The following is a 25491-nucleotide window of genomic DNA, read 5'->3' on the forward strand; positions in this document are numbered from 1 at the left end:
TGCACTCCAGGAAGATGATATTCCTGTTTCCAGAGTGCGCATGCACAGGGGCCAGCTGGTCTGATTTGGTGATCTCAGCCTTCACTTCCTCAGGAAGGATTCTTCCGTAGCCCCAGGTGGTCCAGAGAACCGGTGGACCAGCAGTTGGTGAGGGCAGGTTAGGGGTGGTGGGCTGCCTGTGCAGATAATCCTGGGCTCTTCTCCGCTAGGAGCCGCTGTTCCCTGGCCGACAGCAGAACTCTCGGTGCTGCCACCTTGAGCAGAGCCTCTTGGCTTGCTCCACCAGCCATACGGATCTCCAGGCTGTGGCCTTCATCGCATACCTGTGGCCATTGTTTCCCTCCCTCCATGCGCCTTTTTTCCGTTCCAAGCAAGCAGTGAACAAACTTTAACAGCTCTTGCGCTGTCGCCTGTATCGCTTTTGCTTAGAGCTGATCTGGAAAGGAAAACGCACAGCTAAATTTGGTGGGACTCGCCCCATCCACGTGCCTCCAAATAGGTTTCCCTATAGGTTTCAGCCTCCGTGCTGAACTAAGGGCCCTGACAGTGAACACCTACTGAAAAGAAGCCTATTTATTTGTTAGATTTATAGGTTACCCTTCTCCTTGCGGACTCAGGGCAGCTTACAGAAATGAAATACAATATAAGAATAAAATAGTTAATTATGAGCAATTTTTAAAAAGTTAAGAACAATAAAAACCCAATATAAAACAGTCAATCATCTCTCATTCGCACTACTGGGCGGAGTGGAACTATTGCTCACAGCCCCAGGCCTGCTGGCACAGGTGTGCTTTCAGCAACTTTCAAAAGGCAAGGAGAGTGGGGGCAGTACGAATCTCCAGGGAGAGTTGGTTCCAGAGGACTGGGGCCACAACAGAGAAGGCCCTTCTCCATAGACCTTCCAGTCAGCACTGTTTGGCTGACAGGACTTGGATAAGGATGACTCTGTGTGACCTAACTGGTCGCTGGGATATATGAGGCAGAAGATGGTCCCATAAATAATCTGGTCCAATGCCATGTAGGGCTTTATGGGTGATAACCAACACCTTGAATTGCGCTCAGAGACCTATTGGCAATCAGTGCAGTGCTGGACTAATGTGTGTATACCTGGGTATGCCCAACAGGACTTACATGACTGCGTGCTGGATTAATTGAAGTCTCCAAATGTTCTTCAAGGGTATCCCCAAGTAGAGGGCATTGTAGTAATCGAGCTTCAAGGTGATGAGGGCATGAGTGACTGTGAGAAGAGATTCCCTGTCCAAATAGGCACACAACTGGTGCACCGGGTGGATCTGGGCGAAAATCCCCTTTACCACAGCTGAGAGATGTTGCTCTAACCTCAGCTGTGGAGCTAGGAGGACTCCAAAGGTGCGGCCCCACTCTGAGGGGGGGGGTGTCAAAATTTCCCCACCCCCAGAGTGATGGACAGACAGATGGGATTATCCTTGAGAGGCAAAACCCATAGCCAGTCTTGTCAGACCAGTTCCAAGCAAGCGTACACAAACTTTAATAGCTTGAGGCTGCTGATGCCCATCCAGGCCCTCACAGCCTCCAGACACCAGCACACATCACTTCAACTGGTTCACTAAATTAGTACAGGGTGGAGACGAACAGCTGAATATCTTCAGCATACTGATGGAAACTCACCCCATACCGGCGGATAATTTTTACCCAGCGAGATGAGAAAACGGTTCTAGCTTCTCTTCTATCTGTATACTAAATCCCGGCTGCAATTAGGTGGGACTCACCCCACCCAAGTCTCTCCAAATGGGACTCCCCGTTGAACTACACTACTTGACATTGATCCCCACCGAAATGGAGCTTGTTCTTCTGAGCACCTGCTTTTTCCTGCAGCAAACAAGCGCAAAAAGCACCTCCCACTTCTCCTCTACTTGCATGCTGTTATTGGCCCCGCACCTCCAAAATACCAACAAGACACCGCTATCTGAGTCCACCCTGCTGCAGGGTGGGGAGTGGCAGCAGGCTTGGCTGGCCAGCCACAGCCAACGCCACCATTGCAGTGCCGTGTTGTCCAGGATCCACCCAGGTAGCAGCCAGATCCACCCAGGTAGAGCTGGTAACAGCATGCAGGTAGAGAAGCAGGAAGCACTTTCGGGTGGCCCAGCTCATTCACTGAGGGAAAGAGAGGGCACTCGGAAGAGGTCAGAGGGCAGGCTCTGTTTTGGTGGACAATCACTGTTGAGTAGCTTAGTTCAACGGGAGGCTACCATAGAGAGATCCATTTGGAGGGACCTGGGTGGGGCGAGTCTTGCCTAATTCACCTGGGATCGGGATTCTGGAGGAGTAGAAAAGGTGGTAGAAAAGAACAGGAAGCGTTTTTCGTGCCCCCCAGCTTGTTCACCGCGGGAAAAAGGTGCTCGGGTCGTGTAGTTGAGCACGAAGGTTACCGTAGGGAGACCTGGACCCCCCATTTGGAGGAATCTGGATGGGGTGAGTCCCACCTAATTCGGCTGGTTTTTCCTTTCCAGATCAGCAACAAAGAAGCTGGGGGCGCGAAAGCACTTCCCACTTCGCGTCTACTTGCATGCTGTAAACATTAAAACATTACTTAAAGACTAAATGTTTGGAATCTTTTTAGGTCATTCTTCTTTCCACCTATCTATAGCAATTGTACTGTCTTCTCCATCCATATGTACAGGTTTTTGAAGTGTATTTTAACAAAATATATTTATACCATTTTAATCACTGGTAGTAAATTTCCCTGAGTTTGAAAATGCTGTAGTGACAACTTGAATTAGCAACACTTACCTTAATCAACTTAGAAATTATCTAATGTGCACAGGCTAATTATCATTAAAATCCAATTAATTTTTTTTTAAAAAAAACACCACAGAATCATCACATATGAAGAGCAAGGCACATGAGGCACCAAAACCATGTCACTACTTGGTAAATAAGCAGTTTCTGACAGTCTATAAAAAAGCTAACCTTTTTGTCATTGCGTGGCAAAAGTGCCTGCGCACACCCATAATGCAATGCATGCACAATCCCCCACCTTTCCCCTATGCATGCGTATGTGACCTCCCACTCTTGCACATGTGACTCCCTCACTTCCCTGCTTGCGCAGATGACCCCCTCCCACATGTGCCCCAGCTCTGTGCAATCAGATGGCTGGCAGGAAGCATGTGTGGTGGAGCTGGGCTCAGGAGAGTGCCCTCGGAGAGAGTTCTGCATGCCACCTGCAGCATGCCACCTGCGGGCCGTAGGTTCATCATCATGGATTGATAGCACAAAGCTTTTCTATGAGAATAGTTAGGTAGTCAAATATGACCATTTACTGTATAATTTTCACTGTCAGTGAAAATCTCACCAGAGAAAGAATTTGAATAGTATATGAGATGTAAATCTTAAAATAGTGTTTATTAGCAGCCTCATCCTTCATCCCATAATTATGATAGTCATAACTCTCTTTTCTGCCTAGGCAATGAACTGAGTCCAGCCCAGGCAGTATACAAGGGTGGAGGATTTTGTTTATTCAGGCACCATAAGGGTGATGCAGTAGGTGATCTCTATGAAGGCTTCTCTTTTGTGACACTTTGGCATTCATACTCTGAACAAGCCCTGATGAAACAACATAGAGGGATTTGAAGGGGAATACAAAATCTAATTGTATAGTTCTGAAACTGCATTGGATGGGGAAAGATACCTATGTAAGATATACAGGGTCCTGGGGTGTTTTTATCCACTTACTGTAACAAATTTAATAAAAACAAGTAAATTTGTATAAAAGTCAGCACTCAATATTTATCAGTAGCAAAGATTGAAAAAAACTCACTCTTGATGGAAATCTAAAATATTCATAATCAAAAGCAAAATCTTAGTCTAATTAAGTACCGTAACAAAGTTTAAATGATTAAAATATCAACATACAAACATTCCCTTCCGTTCTGTACTTCTGTTATTACTTTGACACTATCTTTGCTTATTTGCACTGATTCGGCATTGCATGTTGACATTTTTTTTAAAAAACAATATTGAGAAAAGACTGACTTCTGCACTCTAATTTGCCCAAGCATAATCCATCTGGCAGTTTTCATCCTATATACTAATGAAGTCTAGACTGCAAAATCTTGCTTTGGTAAAGTTTTATCTTTTCCAGTCCCTGCTGCTTACAAATCACATATATCACTCTAAATGCATAATATGGTAAAAATTTAAATAGTTTATCAACTACTCCAACTTCATTAGCAGTGTTTTTATAATGCCATTATAACATCACATGTCCTATTCTGGTTCAGTGATCAAACTTGTGACAATTTTTTTCTTTTTTCTTCTTTTCTTCAGTTTTTTATTCAATGTTATCATCAGATAGCCACTACATTTTACATTCCATATATTTTTAATCATGATACAAATTGCAGCCCAGAGTTTTTTCAGTTATCCATTCAAAATATTAATTTCCCCATGTAATCACACAGAGTAATATTGAGATTCCAGCTAGTTTGCATAATATGTTTTTATTTTACAGGAAGTTTACAGTTTGAACCACAATCAATCTTGGCTTTGTTGAATGACTAGAGAGTTTCTCCATCTTTATAAGAGTATCAAAGAATACACATCTTACATATCACTGTAAAATATTATATTCATGATAATCAGTTACCAGGAACTTGAACTGATCTAGCAGAGAAACAATTTAAAGGCCAATAAAGCACCGTAATACTATATCTTATCATTTAGTAAAGAACTACCATAATGGCTGGCAGCTTGTTTTCAAACACAATTCAAAGTGCTGAAACAAGAACAGAGGCAGAATCAAGTCTTATCTCTACTAAAGAAACTCACTTCATGACTTCTGACAACATTTTTTACCGATCCATGTATTTCATGATATATTTGTGACAGATAATAATTATTTTTTCATCATGGTACAATCATCTTGTAACTCTTGTTAGTTCTATATTTACCTCCTTGAGCTTATGAAAAAGTTATGATTTTCAAATCAAATATTTTTCCCATAATGCTACAGTATAATTACAATTTTTAATGTGATGAAATGATAAAATACTTGCATTCTATTTAAATAAATTAAATGTTAATTGGATATTTCCATGTAGGGAAAGCAAATAGAAATATAATAACCTGGAGGTGAGGTTAAGAGATGCAGTTGACAAAATAAGAAAAATAAAAGCAAATAATTTATAAACAAACACATAAATAAAACAGACAAACCCATTGATTGCCTTTATAATTGTTCTGCTGGGAACCACTCAGGGTTTTTCACTGACTCACATCTAAATAGAAGCAACTTATATACTACCTGTTCATCCTTTTATTGTTAAAGTTTTAACTGTTCATAATCAACTGGTTGTATAAGTAAATAAAAAACAAAATCTAATACCCTATCTCAATGTAAAGCATAGTAACACTGATAGAAGAATCAGCAAAAAAGAGATAACCTCAATATAAGAAATGTGGGAATGCTGGCTGTTTAAAGTTTTAAAAAGGCATTCATCTCCAAATTAAAAATTGTGCCATTTCTGACTAAATAGATGTAATTTGACTATAGTATCCCTGAGCAATTTCATCCAATATCTTTGTCTTCCAGCTGGATGACTTTTACTCCTCTGTTGCAGTGATCTGAGCTTTTATTTCCTGTTTTTTAAACCCACAATCCAGAAACCATAGAATGCTTTTAATTTTCCACTCTAAGATCTGAGAGAAAGTTCCAGATTTAGATGAGAAAATTCTTTTTCCAGTCTTCCTGCTTTTTTCCCCTGATGTCAAAAAGTTGAGAAAGAGGAGGGTCTGAGCAAAAGGCATTCAGGGAGACCCTTGAGCCTACTGTTTCTAAGGCCACTGGCCTCTCTGTAGTCCACCTGAATAGTATGGCTGTGCATAGCTTCAGTCTTTGTGATAGCTTTAAGAATACTTTTCAGTTTATTGTTTATTGACAGTTTATTGACAGCCAAAGTTAATATAGCTATTTTTTTTTTAAAAAGTGAACTGCAAACCCTTGTATACCTAGCCATACATTTCAGCCAGAATCAACACCTGGAAAAGTATTGCAGAGTATTCAGTCAGATCTTATGGTATCATTAGTATTCATTATGATCTTATGGCACAATATTTAAACCAAAACTATTTTAATTATATCACACCAAGGTCAAGAGTTCAGATTTGATTTTCAGGCTTGTGATTATAGGAAGCCTATTTCCATTATGGGAGCTGGGGAGGGGGGGACGGATTGACTTTAAAATAACCAAACCTAGCCAAGTTTATGCTACTGCTTTCTGGCAGTTAGTAATGTGACCATTCTTGGAAAACTCAGCATACAGCTTTTCAGTTAATCACTTGAAAAACCGCTGACACACTTTGTTACAGGCTGACAGGAGGGGGGGGGGGAGGAAGAGCCTTCTTCGTCTCTTGAAAAGAAACAGAAAAAAAGTTAACAGAGCCTCTCTCCGGTTATTAATTCTGTCGGTTAACCCCATTCCTAGGGTAGGTAGTAAGCGAGGAAGGCGCAGCATTAAGCCCGGCTAGTATTAAGTAACGGATTTTTATTCACAAGGGGTGAAATAATTAGACCGGGGTCACGTGACCCCCGTACACCATTAAAAACCTGGGCCGCAGGAAACTTCCAATTCAAGGCGCTGCAAAACACACGCGAGGGGCGAATCGGGGAAACTGCCAGGAGAAAACTCAAGCCCTGTAAACCACAAGATTCCTCGAACTTTTATTTTTTTTTAAATGCCGCCCGCCTCAGAGTAAACGCCCCGCGCGTATAATTAAGTGACTGGGGTTTTTTTCATGCGTCAAGAGGAAAGAATTAAAAACCTCGGGAAATAGAGCGCCCTGCTTGTAACCGCCACTAAAGCACACAACCTCCACCCACCCCCACTTCGCCAGCCGCCACACCTTCGGTGCAGTCCGGATAGAAGTGCGGGGCCACATCTTCTCTCCACCCCACCCACCCCCGCCCAATATCCAAACTCTGTAGTGTTCAGGAGGACGGAAAGATGCTTTTTGGGGCGGAGCACGCCAGTCTCTCTCCGCGCTCCCGTCTAGTGCACATCACCCCCGGGGAGGGCGGGATTGACTCTCCGGCAAACGGTCCGAGCATCCCCCTCCACACCCGTGCATCTGGAGTAAGGCGGCGTCTTTTAACATTCCCCCCCCCCTTCAGCCATGCTCGCAAAGCCACCCATCCTCCTCCATCCCTCGCCGGGGGGAGACTCCCCTCCTCCGCCCCTTCTCTGACCTTGTAATCCTCGTGGCCGAGGTTTTGCAGGCGCTGTTTGCCTGAGGGGGGCCGGATTTCCACGCCGCCGGCCGGGGGCTCCTTCGGGGTTGTCTCCGCCGGAGAGTGCTGTTGCTGGGGCTCCTGGTGGTCCCGAGATGGGGCGCGGCGGGCTCCGCGCTGCCCCACGCTGAGCGCCGCGAAGTCCAACGTCTTGCTCTCGAAGGCGCCCTCCACGTTGCAGAACATCCCGCCATACTTCTGGCGGGGCACTTGGTCGGCGGTGCCCGGGCGCGCCAGGTAGACGGGCAGATCTTCCTCCCCCGCCGCCGCGGGATCCGGCCGCTCCCGGCCTCTCCGCCCGCTGTGAGAAGACATGGCCGGGAGTCACTGGGGTAAGTCAAGCCGGCGACTCCGTCTGTGAGGCAGAGAAAGAAGGGCGGGCGGGAGGGAGACTTCCCGGGCGCCGCTGGCTCGGCTCAGGCGCGGAGTGACTGATGACTGAGAGAGAGAGAAAAGGAGCGCCTGCTGGGAGGGAGGGAGAGAGGGGGGAGGGAGGGAGGCGGCGGTGGCCACGAGGACTTTTCACACCCGCGCCGGCTCTGGCCGCAGATTTGGCTGAGGGAAAGCTGCGCTCATGCACGCGCTTGCACCGCGTTGCGCTGGGCGAGCGGCGAGTGTCTTTCCCTTCGAAATCCCGGGCGGGATAGGCTTGCTAGTACTGTACTTTCGTTTTCCGCCCCTAGCGGATTCCTGAGGCCGACTCTCTTATCCCATCATCCCCGGGCCTCCTGGCAACAGTCTCTCAGTCCCTCACACCGTCTGGAAGGGGTGCTTGCTTGGGCGGAGGAGCAGCTATGGGGACAGTGGGAGTAATTCCACCTCAGGAAAGCAATCTTTTTTGCTGCGGGGGTATCAAATGAGAAGTAAAATGGCCTCTTTTTTTAAAAAAAAGGAAAAACTTTGCCTGTATGCTTGAATATTTAACAGGAGCTGTATTCCCAGAAGAAACGTTATTTTCCTCGTCTTACCTCTGGCTTTGGTTCACTGGCAAAATCTACATTAAAAGAATAAGCAGGTAAAAAAGGTGAAGTAGCCAAGTTCCCACCGGAATTTAAAGTTTTCTACAAGTTGAATTTTATTCCTATGACTGTGGGAAGAGATTCCTGTATTTCTTTGGCAGCCAGTGGAAGTGATTGTCTTCGTGGTTTTTATTTTAACTTTCCAGTCTTCAATCTGAACATGGGACCACAAGGAAGGCCTGAGGTCAAACAAAAGATGATCTCAAAGTCCCACACAGTTTTTAAGCCCCCCCCCCTTTTTTTTTAATAACACAGGAAGGAATAAGTGAATCAAACCTGTCTCTGACATCAGCAAATTTAATGGACAAAAAACCTTTGGATTATTAATTATGGTTCTCATATAAGATTCACATTGTGCTGGTTTGGAGTCTAAATGTAAATCATGATAATAGTTTCATGATTCATAATAAAGTATGTAGTTATGTGGTTCAAATAAAAATGTTTGTTTGTTTAGTTGCTAAATGTATACAGTATACAGTAGTTGCCAATCTCATCTAGGTGAACTTGGACATTGTACACTTAAAAAAGAACAGTGCTACTAATATAACCACCATAACAAAAAGCATTGTAAATATTAAAAGCATTAAAACCACAAAATATAATTTGTGGATGAGTGCAATCAGTTTCTTTAATAATATAACCAACTTAAGAGATTCCATATCCACATTACTAGATACCTAGGCCAGATGGCATAGCCATATTAATAACAGTTCAAATGAAATGCCTACAAGTATATCCAAGATTATTAACATTTTAAGGTACAATCATTTCTAATGTAAAATGTTAATATAAACAGTAATCATATGTTAGTAGATTCACATTCAAATGAGCATAACCTAAAATATGTTGATTCTTCTAGACCAGGGGTTTCCAAATTCTTCAGCTCATCAATACCTTCATAAAGCTTCAGATTGTTCACTGACCTGCCCCAAACATTTATCATACGTTATAATTTAATAAATACTGTTTTAACTAATAGTATTAAGAATCATAATAGTAGCAACCCCAATGGCAGTCCTATCAATTCCTGTGCATTGATATTGACTTGTAGAGGCGGCATACAAATCTAATAAATAAATAAATATTTTGGGGGGGCTTGTACTAAAACAGGGGTGTCAAACTTAAGGCCAGATTTGGTCCACGGGGTGGTTAGAGCTGGCCCTCAGGGGCACATTGGAAACAGCGAAGGACCAACCCATGGTGCCTCTGCCAGTAAAAATGGAGATTGAGAGGGTCATGTGCAGTCCCAAATTCTGTTTGCGCTGGCAGAGGGTTGCAGGAAGCTGTTGCAGTCAAAAATGGAGCTCAGGCTGACAGAGCGTTTGGGGCCCCTGCGCCCCAACATGAGTGATGATCTGGCTATGCCCATCCTGGCAACACCTATCCCATTCCCCCCCCCCCCATGTCAAACATAACTGATGTGGCCGTCAGTGAAATCAAGTTTGACTTCCCTATTCTAAAGCCCAGCAGCAGTTCACTTTCAATTCTAAAAAGATCATTTGAGGTGCACAGAAAGGTAATGGTACCACAGGTTTGCCATTGTTTAAAGCAGTTCTATTTTTCTAATGATTTCACAGTTGTCACATGATCCCAAAAAACTATGTGGCTGCTTTGAAGAGTGGCACACTAATGCTGCATTCAAACTCTCACATATTGCAAAGAATCTTTAGGGCCTGAAATCCATGGCATACCAGAGCCGTAGACAGTTCTAGTAACTTTCTATAATTTAAAAGCTACTATTTGGCAGATTCCCATGAAACATGATGATGCATAATTTAGGACTTGTATATTAGAAATTACAATATATGCAATAACAGCAAGATATTGGAGCGAATAAGGATGATGATTTTTTGCACAATTTTCTCCTTGATTCCTATTTGGAAATGAGAAAAGCAGACTTTATTGTTGTGAGCCAGATACTTAATAAAATTAAATGTAGTAGCACACTATGTATTCTAAGTACATAAAGAAATTAGGACAATTTCAGAGCAAAATAATCCAGTTCATTTTTTTTTTCAAGTCAATGGAAGAATGTTAAGAGCATGTGCTTCAATCTTCATTGTATGGTTCAGTCATGCTCAACATGGTTAGAATAAAATTTTATTTTGTGCCCTACATTTCAAAGATGACCCTGTTACTTAGAGAGTGTTTGAAGTTTTGAAAATATGTACATAATCTTGCCATATGTTGTTAAAAAGACATAATTCATCCACAGAATTATTGAGTTTATTTTTCCTCTTAGCAAAGATTACTGTCAACTTTGGAGAAATCTGCTGAGACAAGGTAACTTCAAGGGAAAATATATTTTGAGGCTGGATATACAGTAGTACTTTTCCTAATTTTAAATTGTGCTCACTAATTTTATAGAAATTGAAAGCAATTCAGTTTTGATATAAGTTGCACTATTAGAAGGCTTTCTATATGCTTAATACTAATACTGATCCCCCCACATCCAAAAATCAAATAGGTTTGGAAATCATGGAAGAAGCTTGGTAGAAAAAGTATCTGAGCCCCAAACCAGATGAACATTAGCCATGTTTTTAGTATCAATTATTTCTTTTTCTGTCTCCTGTCCCATATTTTTACAAACATAATATAAAGGGTTTTTAATGGGAACAACCTGAGGAAGGGTACATGCATAGCCTTTGGAACTGGCTCAGTATTTTACAGCTGATTTTTGAAAGGGAAGGGGAGAGGGAAAATTAAGATTGATTTATAAGGCTTTGGGAGAAGGAGAAAGAATTCTTTAGTAAATTAATTTCATGGAGGATGGAAATGAAAGCAATGATTTGCAAAGCTGTAAGAAATTAGAAAATGAAGGAAAGACCTGCCTCTGAATTTAAATAAAAGTGACCTATTTGGACCATAATTCGTAGAATATACTATCTCCAGGAAAGATCATTCAATAGTTTCCTAGACAAACTAGACACACAAATCAAAATAGAAAAGCTGTGAACAATGTCACGTGGATAGTATGAAAATATCATAATAATGAAATTCTGTAGTACTATTTAATACAATCATGCAGAATGTGCTTCTACCAAGTAAAGGCACCATAGTTTTCAGATGAGACATTTTATATATATTCAAAAATTGGATTTTAATTGTGTCTATTTCCTGGCAGACATATTGGAAGAGGAAAGTTACAAAAGGTGTTTGTTTTTGTTCACTTTTTTATTTTTCCCTATGTAGTACCAACCTGCAGTCTATTCTTCAGTCTCTAACAGCTAAAGGTAAAAAAACACAATCTTCAATAGAAAAAAGTAGCCCTGATACTGCACCTAATATTATAGATTTTGTTTATTTATTTGTTGGATTTATATCTTGCCTTTCTTTCAGGCACTCAAGTAGTAGCACAGTTGCCTATTGTTCCTTTCTCAATTTCCCTCATCCTCTAACACATAACCTGAAAGAAAGTGACTAGCTTAAAATCATCCAATTTCTGTATCTGAGGGTAATGTCAGTCCAAAACTCAACCATATCTTATGTGACTCAACATTTTAATACAATAAGTGTCTAAAATCCCTGTCTATAAGTTTATCAAAAATATGCCTGAATACAGAAATATAGCTGCCTGGAGTCCTCGGAGGGGGGCGGCATATAAATCCAATTAATAAATAATAATAAATAAAATACTTATGGTAATAGTTACAGTAAGGGGTAATATATTTATATTGTTACAAATTCTGTAATTATGTTAACATCTTTCCTATTTAAGTTCTTTTTATGTCATTGTAAATTTCCACTATTGTCATGCTGCTTCTTTGATTGTTAATAATACAACACATGAATGCCAAAAGTGCAGTCATCATTGTTCACTAATAATGGTACAGTGGAACCTCGGCTAACGACCACAATCCATTCTGGAAAGTTGGTTGTTACCCAAAATGTTCAGTATCTGAAACAATTTTCGCTATTTTCTTTATTTCTTATGGGGAAAATTGATCCCTCGTTTATCACTGGTGTTCCGTTCCAGGACCACCCGCAATAGAGGATTTTTTTCTCTCCCCCCACACACACATTGCCCCTCACTCCCACCCCTCTCCTTACCACTTGTCTCCCTGCCTTCGTCTCTCACTCTTGGGAATCCTCGACAGGGGATCCCAGAGGCTCTGCTATGGACCCAGCAGCAAAGCATCGCTTTGGCTATGACGAGGCAGGCGCTGAGTTAGCTGGTCCCGGTGGCGGGGCAAGTGCTGAGATGGCTCCGGTGGCTTCTCTTCGAGGACAGTGGCGGGGGCCTGGGGCATGATGTTCCTGGTGCTGCTTCTCCTCGAAGGGAAGCCGCCGGAGCCGCCTCAGCAGTTTTTTTAAAAAATTAACTTAAATATTAGATTTGTTTTACATTGTATTGTTATTGCTGTGAGCCGCCCCGAGTCTGCGGAGAGGGGCGGCATACAAATCTGATTAAACTTAAACTTAAACTGCCGCCGCCACCGGGACCAGCTAACTCAGCGCCTGCCTTGTCATAGCCAGAGACCTTTACTGCTGGGTGTGGACAGGAGCCTCCAGGAGCCACTGGCGAGGATCCCCAAGAGAGAGACGAAGGCAGAGAGACAAGAGGTAAAGAGATAAGGAGGGGGGAGGGGCGACAATGGGTGTAATATTTCGAATAACAACCAAAAATTTATTGTGGCTGTTCGGTATCCAAATTTTTGTTCAGTATCCGGTGTAAATTTTTAACGAAATTTTTGTTCATTATCTGAAATGTTCGCTATCCAAGGCGTTTGCTAACCGAGGTTCCACTTTATATGATTTACTGAACTAAAGTCACTCTAATTTGTGATTAAAATTCTTAACCATGAATGCTGATAGAGCAGGATAAGGCTTCAGTAGGTAGAAAGAATAAGGTTTCAGACATACATTTAGATTCAACAGATACTTGGATTGAACAGGCATACCCTTCAGTGAATGGTCTATCTCAGGTTTTGCTGAACATTTCTGTGAATTTGTGACTTGCACTTTTATGGAGTATTCATCTATGCCAACCAAAAGCTTCCCCATCAATAAATTCAGCAATAAAACTCTCTTAGATTCCTAGACCAACTACTCAGTCTCTGACTTATCAGTTTATTGATTATGTATGAACATCTGCTTACTTTGCTCCATGATATAAAAGAATAGTCCATATTAGCTGCTAATGCAATTTTTTATAATCAGACAGTGCCCATATACAGTAGCTTGTTTGGTTTTTCTTTTCAATTCCACTTGCTACTAAAATGTCTGACTCATTTTTATAAGTGAATCCTACCTGCAATAGAGACGTCCAAACCCATAGTGAATTTGGGGTTAAAAATTAGTTCTTTGGGGGTGCTGAAGAAAGCTCACTGCAATAAAAGATTGCCCATCACTCTGAAATTATGCACACATACACATTAATTTATGTGACTAAATAAATCATAGCTTTGAATGATTTTCATTTTTAACTATAAACTCCTTGTCAGCCAACTTGTACTTTTTATGAGTTTTTCAACCGCATTTTTGAAAAATGCTTAAACTAGCAAAAGTTAACATTAGCCTGAAGTATTTACTTTCTGAAAAAAAGTAATAGTTTCAGTCTGTCTTGTCATTAGGCCATTAGATTCCCTCTCATCTTCAACATATCTTGAACTATGCTTCAGGAAGCGTTTGGAAGACAAACTCTGCATTCTTACTTTTTGCAGGACACTCAGAGATGTTAAAAGAGAGTGTCATGGATCACTTCAGTTTTGACTGGTCCTCTAACATAAAAAGTATGATTTTTCTGTTGTTCAGCCTCATCTGCTGATCAAGTACACACTTCTACAGACAGAAGGAAGGGAGAATTATACAGGATATGGAGTGGAATTAAGTAGTGAATATTCCATATGGGTTGTTGAGTGGAATTAAGCAGTGAATATCCAGAACTAGCCATGATAAAGAAGACAAAGAACAGCATTTTAATTGAACAGACATGCTGAAGTTCCTAATGGCATTGCTTCAATGCTACATTATTTATTTACACTGCTGAGTAATGATAAATCTCAAATTGACTGGACAATAATTATTCCTGGTATACTAATAACATCCAAACTATATTACTCAATAGTGTATGATTCAATTGAGAGAAGCAAATGTTTTTCAAAATTAGCCTCATTGTCAAATGGCTGAACATTGGAGGTTGTTATAAAATAATGCAAGAATAGAAATCTGCTAGGCTAATATTAACCAACAAAATAAAAATGGTGTAGTCATGTCCTAACATTCCCATTCTATTAATTTAAAAAATTAATAGAAATAATTAATAAATTATTACTTTTAAAATGGATTAATCTTCTAACTAGTGATATTGAAAATGGAAATGAAACGCTAGTAAATTATTACTTTTAAAATGGATTAATCTTCTAACTAGTGATATTGAAAATGGAAATGAAACGTTAGTAGCGTAAAATAATGATAATAATAGGTCGAAGAAACAGTACCTTATATATTGATCTTGTGCAAGAAAATTTCCCAAACAAATAATAAACAGTGAGGTAATAGTGAAAGACCTGTAACAATTATGTACAAGTAATTTAAAAATTGGTGGAAACATAGAGTAGAAAATGTAGTTGACAATAAGCAGGTTACAGAATTGTGGGATTTCTGCATATAAACTGATAAATACTTGACTCATAGATTTACCCCAGATTTAACTGTGATTGAAAAGAAGAAAGTGTGGATAATTGATGTGAATAGCAGAAGGTAGTAGAATAAAAGACAAAGAACTGCAGAAGATTACGAAGTCCCAAAATCTGGAAAATGAAATTGAAAGATTATGGCACAGTCTAGCCATGGTCATCCCAATGGTTGTTAGTACGCAGGATGTCATTCCAAAAACTCTTGTACAGCACTTAGAAAATATGTCTGTTGATAACATTTCTGTTAACTTATAAAATACACTACTGTTTGGATCCACACATACACTATGCCAAAATATTAAGACATCCTAGGTTCTTGGGAAAAACGTGATGTATGTGAAGGGTGATGCAAGCTAAAGACCTGGCAGCTGTAATTTCATATTTTTGTGTTAAATAGTACTCATAGTAATACATTATAAATGGATAAGTCCTCGGAGAGGGGTGGCATACAAATCTAATTAATAATAATAGTAATAATAATAATAATAATAATAATTTATTATTATTATTATTATTATTATTATTATTATTATTATTATATACAGTACATCATTTTTTCAGCCATATATGATTAACATTTGGAAAGTCAATTTATACAATGGTGAATGAAGTACATAACATTGCTCTCAATTTACATACTACATAGAACCTGCCACTAACATATATATATGGATAACAATAACTTGAAAGAAAAGAGAAAATAAAATAGTCCTATATGGATATAATGGAAGAGTTGGCAGGAACTTGGAACTCATATAGTCCAACCCCAAAGCTTCATTTCTGGTACTTTTAAGTTCCTTTGGCTTCTTGTGGCTGTCCTTTGGACATGCTTAAAGGCCTTTTTAACTGTTGTGCTTTGTATTGTACACTGTATTCTAGATGTGGTCCAACTAATTCAGAACTGAGAAAAATGATGGCTTCTCTTCATCTTGACATAACAGTTCTGATAATACAACCTAGGGTTGACTCTTTTTTTTTTGCAGCTCAGTATTGGCTTGTATCCAACCAGTGATCTGACAAGAATCCAGACTTTTCCAGATGTACTGCTGCCCAATATAGTTACCCCTGCTCCCCCCCCACAACAGCATATATTCATGCCTTTGATTTTTTTCCCCCTTACAGATATGTTTATACTGAGAGGATATGCAGTGATATCTCTACTATAGTTCGGTATTGTTTAAATCACCTGCAGCAATTTTCAGAGTTTCAGGCAGAAGTTATTGCGAGGGAAAAAATAAGTCTTTTTGCAATGTGAAGTAATATTTTGGGCCTTTGGATAATAGGATTTTCCCAGCAAAGACTAATGATAATGACTTTGTCAAAGATTTAAAAATAAACAACTTCATCTCATTTTTGTGTTAATATTTACTGCATAAAGTTGTGAATAATCGATTTGCAGTTCTGCAAATCACAGAAATTAAGTCACTAGGGTAATTACAATGTCAGATACCTTAATTGTAGATTAGCTTGTTGCCAAGATAGGATAAAGGCCACAGAATATTTTCTATTGTTTAGTTTAATTTCATTATCTTTCCCAAACATTTGGTTGGATGACTCATTCAAACATGTGCTGTCAAATACCTTTTTATTTTTAGTATGACTCTTTTTCCAAGCTCTCAGTGGAAAGAAAACTATGATAAGAATTGAATGAACAATGGGAGGAAGTGGAAACACTGCAATCATCAGCCTTCATTTATTAAGCTTTCCTAACAACTGATGCATCTAATGGAGTCCAGTCTTCTGCAACATTAAGCAATTAGAAAAGACATGAACCCCTCCCTCCCTCTCCTCTCTCAGAAATACACACAAAAATGCTTGCTTGGCCCTATTAGTTTCCAATTTCATGAAAAGCCTTCAAATTTGAGGTTGCTAGTAATAAGTAAGTTATAGTAAATATAACTAGTAAAAAAACTTACAAATAGTAAGTTTTTTTCAACCAAAGTTTGTGATTAAGGGAAATCAAGTTTTGTTTAATTGATTGCTATTTCAGTTCTCACCTTTTATTAGCTTTTTTCTCCTCATTCTCTTTTTATTTCATATACATTAGCTGATGTACATGGATAAAATACTTTATGTTTTTATATTTCATTTAATTTATATGATATGGGAGACACAATTTAGTGATTAAGGCACTAGGCTAGATGTATGATTTCTAGTCCCACCTAAAAGTGTAAATCACTCTAGGAACTTGTAGATTATTAATTTTTAAATGAATTATTCCATTGTATGGTTATCTTATCTACATGAACCTTAGAATGATGTATGATTCTTGCTATGCATATCAAGTAATACACTACCAGCAAAGACCAGCTTTTTAAATACGGTACTAGTAATGTATTATTTACTTCAAAATATGATAGTTAGTTAGTCCTGCTTCATATTCTGCAGCCCTGAAATTTTTCAGCACTACTTGCTTATTTTGTTTGTTTATTTTATGCTTACAGCTGTCTTCTAAGATGTTTTGTAGAAGAGACTTCCTTTGCTGAGCAAAGATTGTGATTTGACCATAGTCCAATATTTTGACCACTATAGTGTATGTTACGTAAAGTATATTTTACAATTCTGTAAAATGATACATGTTTTATCATTTTCATCAGCCTTTCTCAACCATGGCAATTTTAAGATGTTTAGACTTCAGATCTCAGAGTTCTATGCTGCCTGGAGAATTCTGGGAGTTGAATCCCACACATCTTAAAGTTGCCAAAATTGAAAAATGCTACTCTAATATAAATTGTTTAAATAAATGAATGAAAAATAAATAAATGAATAAATTTCTCCATCCTTGAGGAGAAATGAGCCAAAACTAAAATCCTTTCCCTTCGCCTTCTCTTTTACAGAAGGCATCGGGGAAAACAATTGTCTGCACACAGCTTATTTCTCTCAAACCAAGAAAATAAAGACCTCGGGGAATAAGTCTTCTTTTCCCTGGAACTATATTGATGAGAAATGATATTAAAATGGCTTTTTGGTAGACTTGGAAACCACATGTTTCTGTAATTATACACAAAATGTTTATAATGAGGGACTAACTAAATTGGCAAAACAGATATATAGTTAATTGTCCAGATAATCCATTGAAAATGCAATAAAGGAAACCACAACAGGAAAGATATTTCAATTACATTTGTCTTCCAAAATGGCAAAAGTGAAGCGCTCTTTTTATGATTTCTAATAAAGATAAATGTTGAAAATAATAAATGAAAGTTAGTAGATTCCCTTGACATTGCTGTATGCTTGAGATGCTGCAGCTTATTGCTTAAATTATTGTCTGAAAACAATAATTATTTTAGAGCGAGATTTCTTAAGTATCAGAAATCCATTTTTCCAAGAGGATGTTATTCTGAAAATTTAGTTGCTTCTATTTGTACCAAAAGGCAAGATTGTATTAATCCTTAGAGTGGGACATAAAATGCCCTGGCCATTTTACTGCCTAGCTTCCATGGATATTGCTTTATGGAATTCCTTTCTCTCTTTCTTTACATCAGTGTTGCACCTCATGATTCTTGACAAATATATATTTTATGTACACTGAGAGCATATGCACCAAAGACAAATTACTTGTGTGTCCAACCATACTTGGCCAATAAACTCTTCTATTCTGTTAGTTCTATTCCTCTTCAAGTATAGATGAATGATTTTATTGGGACTGCCATGAGTAGATGCTTCTTTGAGAAGTTTACTTAGCATTAAAAACTGATGTGCTTGCACAATGCTGGAACATACCCCCACCTAGAAAGCCAAGACCTAAAATTCCATTAAAGATTAAAAAAACTGCCAGTTATAAACAGGACTGTCTGTCCTGCTATCGCTGCTCCAACCATAATGAACTGTAAGAGATGTCACACCACAAGCACTCTTATTGTTCCTCAGAGGCACGGTTCTTATAGTTGTATGTGTCTTGTCAGGCAGCACACACCCTGAACTTTATATAGCCCTGACAAGGGGTGGGCAGCAGGCAGGACAGGGTGGAACACAGTTCCACTGGCGGAAATGAAGATTCGTACGCAGCTCCAGCTGATCGGTGGCTGTCACTTCCTGGATTACTGATCTCGGCTGAACTCTCCTTTTTTCCCCTGCTGCTGCTCCTTGCTTTTTTTCTCTTTCCTCCTTCCTGAAAAAAATTGTCACCCCAGCGGGTGACACTGGTAAGGTTGTAAGTCAAGGACTTAACAGTTCACTTGAACAATGATGATTGTTCAAGCCACTCCCACCTGGTCACATGGCTGGCAGGCCACTCCTACCCAGTCACATGACCATTAAGCCACATCCACAAAATAAGCCACACCTGCAATGTGACAGTAAAAAATTTGGCTGCCCATTACTGGCCCTGACTGTTGAACACTATTGAACAGTAACTTGCTGTCTGGTTTATTTTGTTATAATCCTCACAACCATTTGTTTAGCAACTACTCAAAGCTACAACTGTACTGAAAAGTGTCTTACAACTGATCCTCACACCTGATCAGAATTTGGCTGCTTGATATCTGGTATTTATAGCAGTTGTAGTGTCCTGGGGTCATCTAATTATCTGCAATTTTCCTAGCTGAGTTTTGACAAACAGTCTGAGAGAAGCTGGATTCACTTAATGACCACAAGATACATTGAACAACAACAATTCACTTAACTCTGGCAAAAGTCATAAAATTGGACACAACTTATTTGACAAGTGGCTTTCTTAGTCATAGAAATTCTGGTCCCAATTAAAGCCATAAGTTTAGGATTACCTGCAATTAAGTTTATGTTTAAGTTTATTGGATTTATATGCCACCCCTCTCCGAGGACTCAGGGCGGCTTACAACATATAAAAAGACAATATATACAATATATCGAAATCCAAATAATTAAAATTCAGTTACAACTAAAAAACTAAAGAACCGATTAAAATACATACATAACCATTCAATCAACAAACACTATACATTCATCGGTCAGGGGGGAGAATCTAATAACCCCAAGCTTGATGGCAATTGTTAGATTCTGTCATCAACAACACACTACACTTGTCTGTATTACAGCCAGTTTCATGTTTCTTGCTAATATTATTTGTATGGTTTTTAACAGTGAGGACAATTTGCCTTCAGAATTTGTAGAGATCATGGGGGTTTTTAAAGAAGAGACTGGATAATCACTTGTCTGAAATGGTATCTCCTGTTTGAATAGAGGGCTGAACTATGAGACCTCCAAGGTCCCTTACAGTTCTATTCTGATTGTGTTAAAAGGAAACCCATTTACAAAGGACACAAATATTTATTACAGGGGATAGCAGTACAGGAAGGCAAATATTATTTAGTAGCAATAGTAGAGTCTTGGTGGGAAAACTCTTGTGATCGGAATATTATTACAAGATATTTTACTCATCTGCTATGTGTATGCATTTCTGGTTGTAATTGCTTTTAATTTCAACATTTGCCATCCAAAATCACTAGTTGAAATGAACAGCTGCTATATATATAAATAATTAAATAAATAAAAGATAACTTGTTTTAATACTTGTGACGAACGGAATCACACCACCAAAATTGGTATGTTTGTGTGTATGTTTGGTTTTATTATAAGGGTTTTTAGTTGTTTTATTAATTGGATTTCTACATGCTGTTTTTGTCATTGTTGTTAGCCCCCCGAGTCTGCGGAGAGGGGCGGCATACAAATCCAATAAATAAAATAAAATAAAATTTTATTTCCCATCAAATTTATACATTAAGGTAAGTAAGGTCATATGAAATATGCAGATCATGCTTTTAAATAAATAAATAAATAATAAATAAAATAAACAAACAAACCACCTCTCTATTCAAAGCAGCTCTGGGAAGCTTACCAAAATAAAATAATAAATATGAAAACATTAAAGTTAACAAGAATTAAACAAAACTAAGATTCAAGGCCACAATAGGTTGCAAGATAGGATCTCTATTACTCCATCAGCTACCTCCAGGATAAAGTGCCCCCATTGGGAAGTTTTAAGACTTTTTGCATGCTAACACACTCACAGACAACTTTTGGCATGCGAACCAAAAAAGGTTCACCATCACTGGCCTAGGCCTTTGAGTAAAGCTATGTTTTTAGTGATGTCTGGAAGAACACTTTGAATTGCACCCAGAAGCCAATTGGCAACCACAAACTGGAGGTTCTACATGGCATAATACTACTGTCCCCTCAACCACACACTAGGCCAGCTGTAGCTTCCAAGTGACCTTCAAGGGCAATTTCATTTAGGGCCTGTGGCAGTAATTTAATTGAGAGGTGACAAAGTGAATGATCCACTAAAAAGAGTTGTGCTATAGGAAAGGGCACAATTGGTGCAGTTGTCAGCCCTTCAAGATAAACTAATGGCATGTAGGTCAGCACTACTTTTATGAGCTTTAAAAAGCTATAATAAAAGAATCTGGCAAGTCTGAATGTGTCTTCCCCTTTAACATTATGAGTACTAGGAAGCAGCTTGCCTGAGATATTTACCCACATTCTTGCCTAGAAACCTGTTTTATGTGACTGTTGCCTTTGTAGTGGGTCTTCCTCCTGGCTTTAAGGCCATTTCCTGTTTCTACTAAATTCACAGATGAAACCTGCACAAAGATCTTCCTGTGTGCAATTCTCCCCTTATTCTTGGGCAAAGCGTGTGGTCCATGAGGACTTCAGATTGCACATCAGTCTTGAAAATACGTCCCCCTCCATAACCAAAGATAAGAAATCCTCAACTTGAGGGGGTCTTAGTAAGCACAATTGCACAGTCTTGTCAGGATTTTACTATTTATGTATTTAAAACATTGGCATAGATGCTCATCTTTTAATCATCCCTGAGTGGCTTCCAATTATAAACCGAAAGTCATATAGCAGTGATGGCGAACCTTTTTTTCCTTGGATGCTAAAAGAGCGTATGCCTGCGTATCGCACATGTGCGAGTGCCCATACTCATAATTCAGTGCCTGGGAGGGCGAAAACAGCTTCCCTCACCACCACCCCCTCTGGACGCCAGAAATGGCCTGTTTCCCAACTTCTGGGGGACCCAGTAGGCTCGTGTTTTGCCCTCTCCAAGCTCCAAAAGTTTCCCTGGAGCCAGGGGAGGGTAAAAATGCCCTCCCCACCCCACTGGAGGCTCTCTGGAAGTCATAAAACACCTTCCCAGAGTCTGTGCAAGCCAAAAATCAGCTGGCCGTCACACACATGCACGTTGGAGCTGAGCTAGGGCAACGCCTTGCATGCCAGCAGATATGGCTCCGCTTGCCACCTGTGGCACCTCTGCTATAGGTTTGCCATCACTGACATATAGGATTCAGCCTGAGTTTGTTCCTCCGCAGCCAGACTTTAGCAGTTTCCAGTCCCTGTGTCAGAATTTTGACAGCCTAAGGTCAAGATATACAATTCTAGTGTTTAGATGATGCCAGAACCAAACCAATAGATGACCTCCCTCTGCAGTTCGATGCAAATATTAAATAGAAGGGCCAAGAGTATAGAGCCTTAAGGCACTTTAAATGAGGAGCTGGAAAACTTTTCTTCATTGAACTACCCTATTGTAAATCAGTATTTTTCCTCCTTGTACTAAAGACACATAAATATTTATATTGGAAATAATTTAGTTGCAGATGAAATAATGAAAGGCATGAACTCTATGGAAGATTAGATGATCTTGTTTTTAGGGAAGTTCACAGTCAAGTTCCCTACCATCCAGGATTTCTGCTCTTGGATGCTGGTGTTTCTTTGCAAATTTCTCCTTTGCAAATAAATGCTATTTTTAATCTCTCGTGTTGAAAATATGCATAATATTAAAACGTGTGTGTGCATATGGTTGGGTGGAGAGGTGTGTGTGTGTGTGTGTGTGTGTGTGTGTGTGTAAGATCAGATAGTAAATTTAAGAGCTTTTAAGGAGGAATATATATATATATATATCTTATTTCTACCAAAGACATGGATAAAAAAACCCTAATTCTACTTTTGTTGTTTAATAGTTTGACTCAAAGAACAAAATTCAAAGTACAGTAGTGCCTGGAATGAAACAGAACTGTCTATAAAACATTTGGTTTTGGTTTTTTCTTTAATGCCAGCCATATGAAAGAAGAAATGTCCAAAGGAAAGCCTACAGAGACATACTTTTGGCCAAAATATGAGGCTAGATATTGGCAGAAGATTGTTTTGAGAAACAGTTGCTGCTGGACAAAGTAATAACAGATGAAAATCTGTTTTAGTCTTACTGTTTTAAAATAGAACATGCTGCATCTCCAAAAAACCCAGATGCTTTAAATTTTGGGCAACATTTTTAAAATGTTTTTTTAAAATCCTGTTGCTTTGTTTTAGCTGCTGAAAATATTTATTTTTAAAATAGTTTTTATTAAGTAGTTTTTTAAAAATTACATAGATAACTTAAATAAAAATAGATGCTCTAAATTTTGGGGACTGAATTTCATTTTTTAATTTTTTTAAAATTCTTTTATATATGTTATATATACTGAAGATATTTATTGACACAATGCTATGCCATTTTTTCTTGTTTAAAAGACTACTGATCCAAACTGACAATATTTCCATTATATATCCCAACTTTTCTATATGGATAATCCAGATTGCAGATTACTATTTATATGATACTGACCTAGCCTGTTATCTGCATTATTTGCTGGCATAAATAATATGAAATAATAAGATTTCCGGGAATAATACAGAGATTATAAATAAAACACCATGTAATCTGAAGAAATATGGTTTCTTATGTAATGCTGTGTTCTTGATTTATTTTGTGTAAAAATGAAAAAAAAAGTTTATCATCTGGAAACAGAACAACAAATATTAAATAGAATTTAAAAATGCCTTTAAATGTCCTGCAAAAACCAACTGGTCCAATTCATTGTTTTTATGGAAAAGTAAGGTCGTAACTCCAGTTCATGAATGAAAATACAGCAAAATTAAAATGATGGAGCATTAATCTTAAGGGAGATGTTTGCTTGTGGAGTATTCAATACCATCTTATTATACTAGCCAGAGAAAGCTGTCCACCTTCATCAATCAAGAAAGACAGTTAGGCTCCAGGATTTAGCAAGGGAAGCTGAAAGCATGAAATGAATGAGTTCAAAGCCTTTGAACTTTTGAAGAAGCTGTTATGTGGTATTGTGCTGATGTAAAGCACAAAAGCTTCCTAGCAGAAAGGAAAAAAGACAAGCAACTTGGCAAAAGCAAAAGAGCTCCCACAGATGCTCCATTCACAGCCAGCAATGACTTACTTAGAGTAATGCATACTTAAGTACTTGGTATATTTAAGGTTATCATTCATGTCAATTTTGCATTCATTTGAACTTGTCCTCTTCCTTTGTAGTGGTTGCCAAATAACATTATGGGAGAGAATGTAAAGGAAAACATTGTCAGCAGATATAACCACATCAGGAGGACAGTCAAAACTCCTTAAATTAACCAAAGCAGTGATAAACAGAGCACCGTGTTTAGCATCATTCTCAGATCCATACTACCTGGCACTGTAAGGTTTTGCAAATTCAGGCTAATATTATGCACATCAACATCAAAGATCTTAGAGAAGATTTATTTATTTTATTTATTTTATTTATTTTATTTATTTTATTTATTTTATTTATTTATTTGTCAAACAAGTATAGTATTATAGTACATATTAACATAACATAAGTAGAACGTAGTAATAGAAAGGATAATAAGACAGTAGGACAAGGACATTAGGCACAAAAGTGCACTTATGCACGCCCCTTACAGATCTCTTAGAAAAGGGGAGAGGTCAATTGTAGATAATGTAAGGTTGAAGATTTCTGTGACTTTTACCGTAGTTTGAAAAGTGATAGCACTCCCTTGGAAAACATATCAAGAGGAAATCTCCTCAATAAAGCTGATTTAGAATGGATTTTCCCTTTGGAAAATTCATGACTGCTGCGGAGGCTCTCGACCGGATTGCGCCTTTGCGACCTCTCCGTGGCGCTAGACCCCGTAGAGCTCCATGGTTCAACGAGGAGCTCCGGGAGTTGAAACGCCAAAAGAGACGTCTAGAGAAGCGATGGAGGAAGAGTAGGTCTGAATCTGATCGAACACTTGTAAGAGCTTTTATTAAGACTTACAAAGTGGCGCTCAAGGCGGCAAGATGCGCGTACCATGCCGCCTTGATTGCATCAGCGGAATCCCGCCCGGCCGCTCTGTTTAGGGTGACCCGCTCCCTTCTTAATCAGGAGGGAGTTGGGGAGCCCTTGCAGAGTAGCGCCGAGGAGTTTAACACGTTTTTAGCTGATAAAGTCGCTCAGATCCGGGCCGACCTCGACTCCAATTGTAAAACAGAGTCGACTGACAATGAGTCAGTCGAGGTGACTGGGGCACGTACTTGTCCACCTGTCTGGGAAGAGTTTGATCTGGTGACACCTGATGAAGTGGACAAGGTCATTGGAGCTGTGAGTTCCGCCACCTGTCTACTGGATCCGTGTCCCTCCTGGTTGGTCTCGGCCAGCAGGGAGGTGACACGGAGCTGGGCCCAGGAGATCACCAACGCTTCCTTGGGGAGGGGAGTTTTTCCAACACTCTATAAAGAAGCGCTTGTGCGCCCCCTCCTCAAGAAGCCTTCCCTGGACCCAGCCGT

At 39.2% G+C, this 25491-nt stretch overlaps 1 protein-coding gene and 1 long non-coding RNA gene across 2 annotated transcripts in view; one reads left to right on the forward strand and one right to left on the reverse strand.

Moving 5' to 3' along the window:
* Positions 1-7945, reverse strand: part of DPYSL3 (dihydropyrimidinase like 3) — a 70165-nt gene extending 62220 nt beyond the window's left edge. The window contains exon 1 of the mRNA XM_070739390.1: positions 7223-7945. Within this exon, the coding sequence (XP_070595491.1) occupies positions 7223-7579 (357 nt within the window). The 5' untranslated portion in view covers positions 7580-7945. The remainder of the gene's footprint in view (positions 1-7222) is intronic.
* LOC139160916 (uncharacterized) lies at positions 7035-16226 on the forward strand. The gene is made up of 5 exons (XR_011558035.1): positions 7035-7596; positions 8192-8279; positions 10526-10566; positions 11476-11516; positions 15905-16226. It is a non-coding gene; the product is annotated as an uncharacterized lncRNA (long non-coding RNA).
* The last annotated feature ends 9265 nt before the right edge of the window (positions 16227-25491 follow it).

Source organism: Erythrolamprus reginae, chromosome 2 (assembly GCF_031021105.1).
Source record: "Erythrolamprus reginae isolate rEryReg1 chromosome 2, rEryReg1.hap1, whole genome shotgun sequence".
NCBI classification, from domain to species: domain Eukaryota; kingdom Metazoa; phylum Chordata; class Lepidosauria; order Squamata; family Dipsadidae; genus Erythrolamprus; species Erythrolamprus reginae.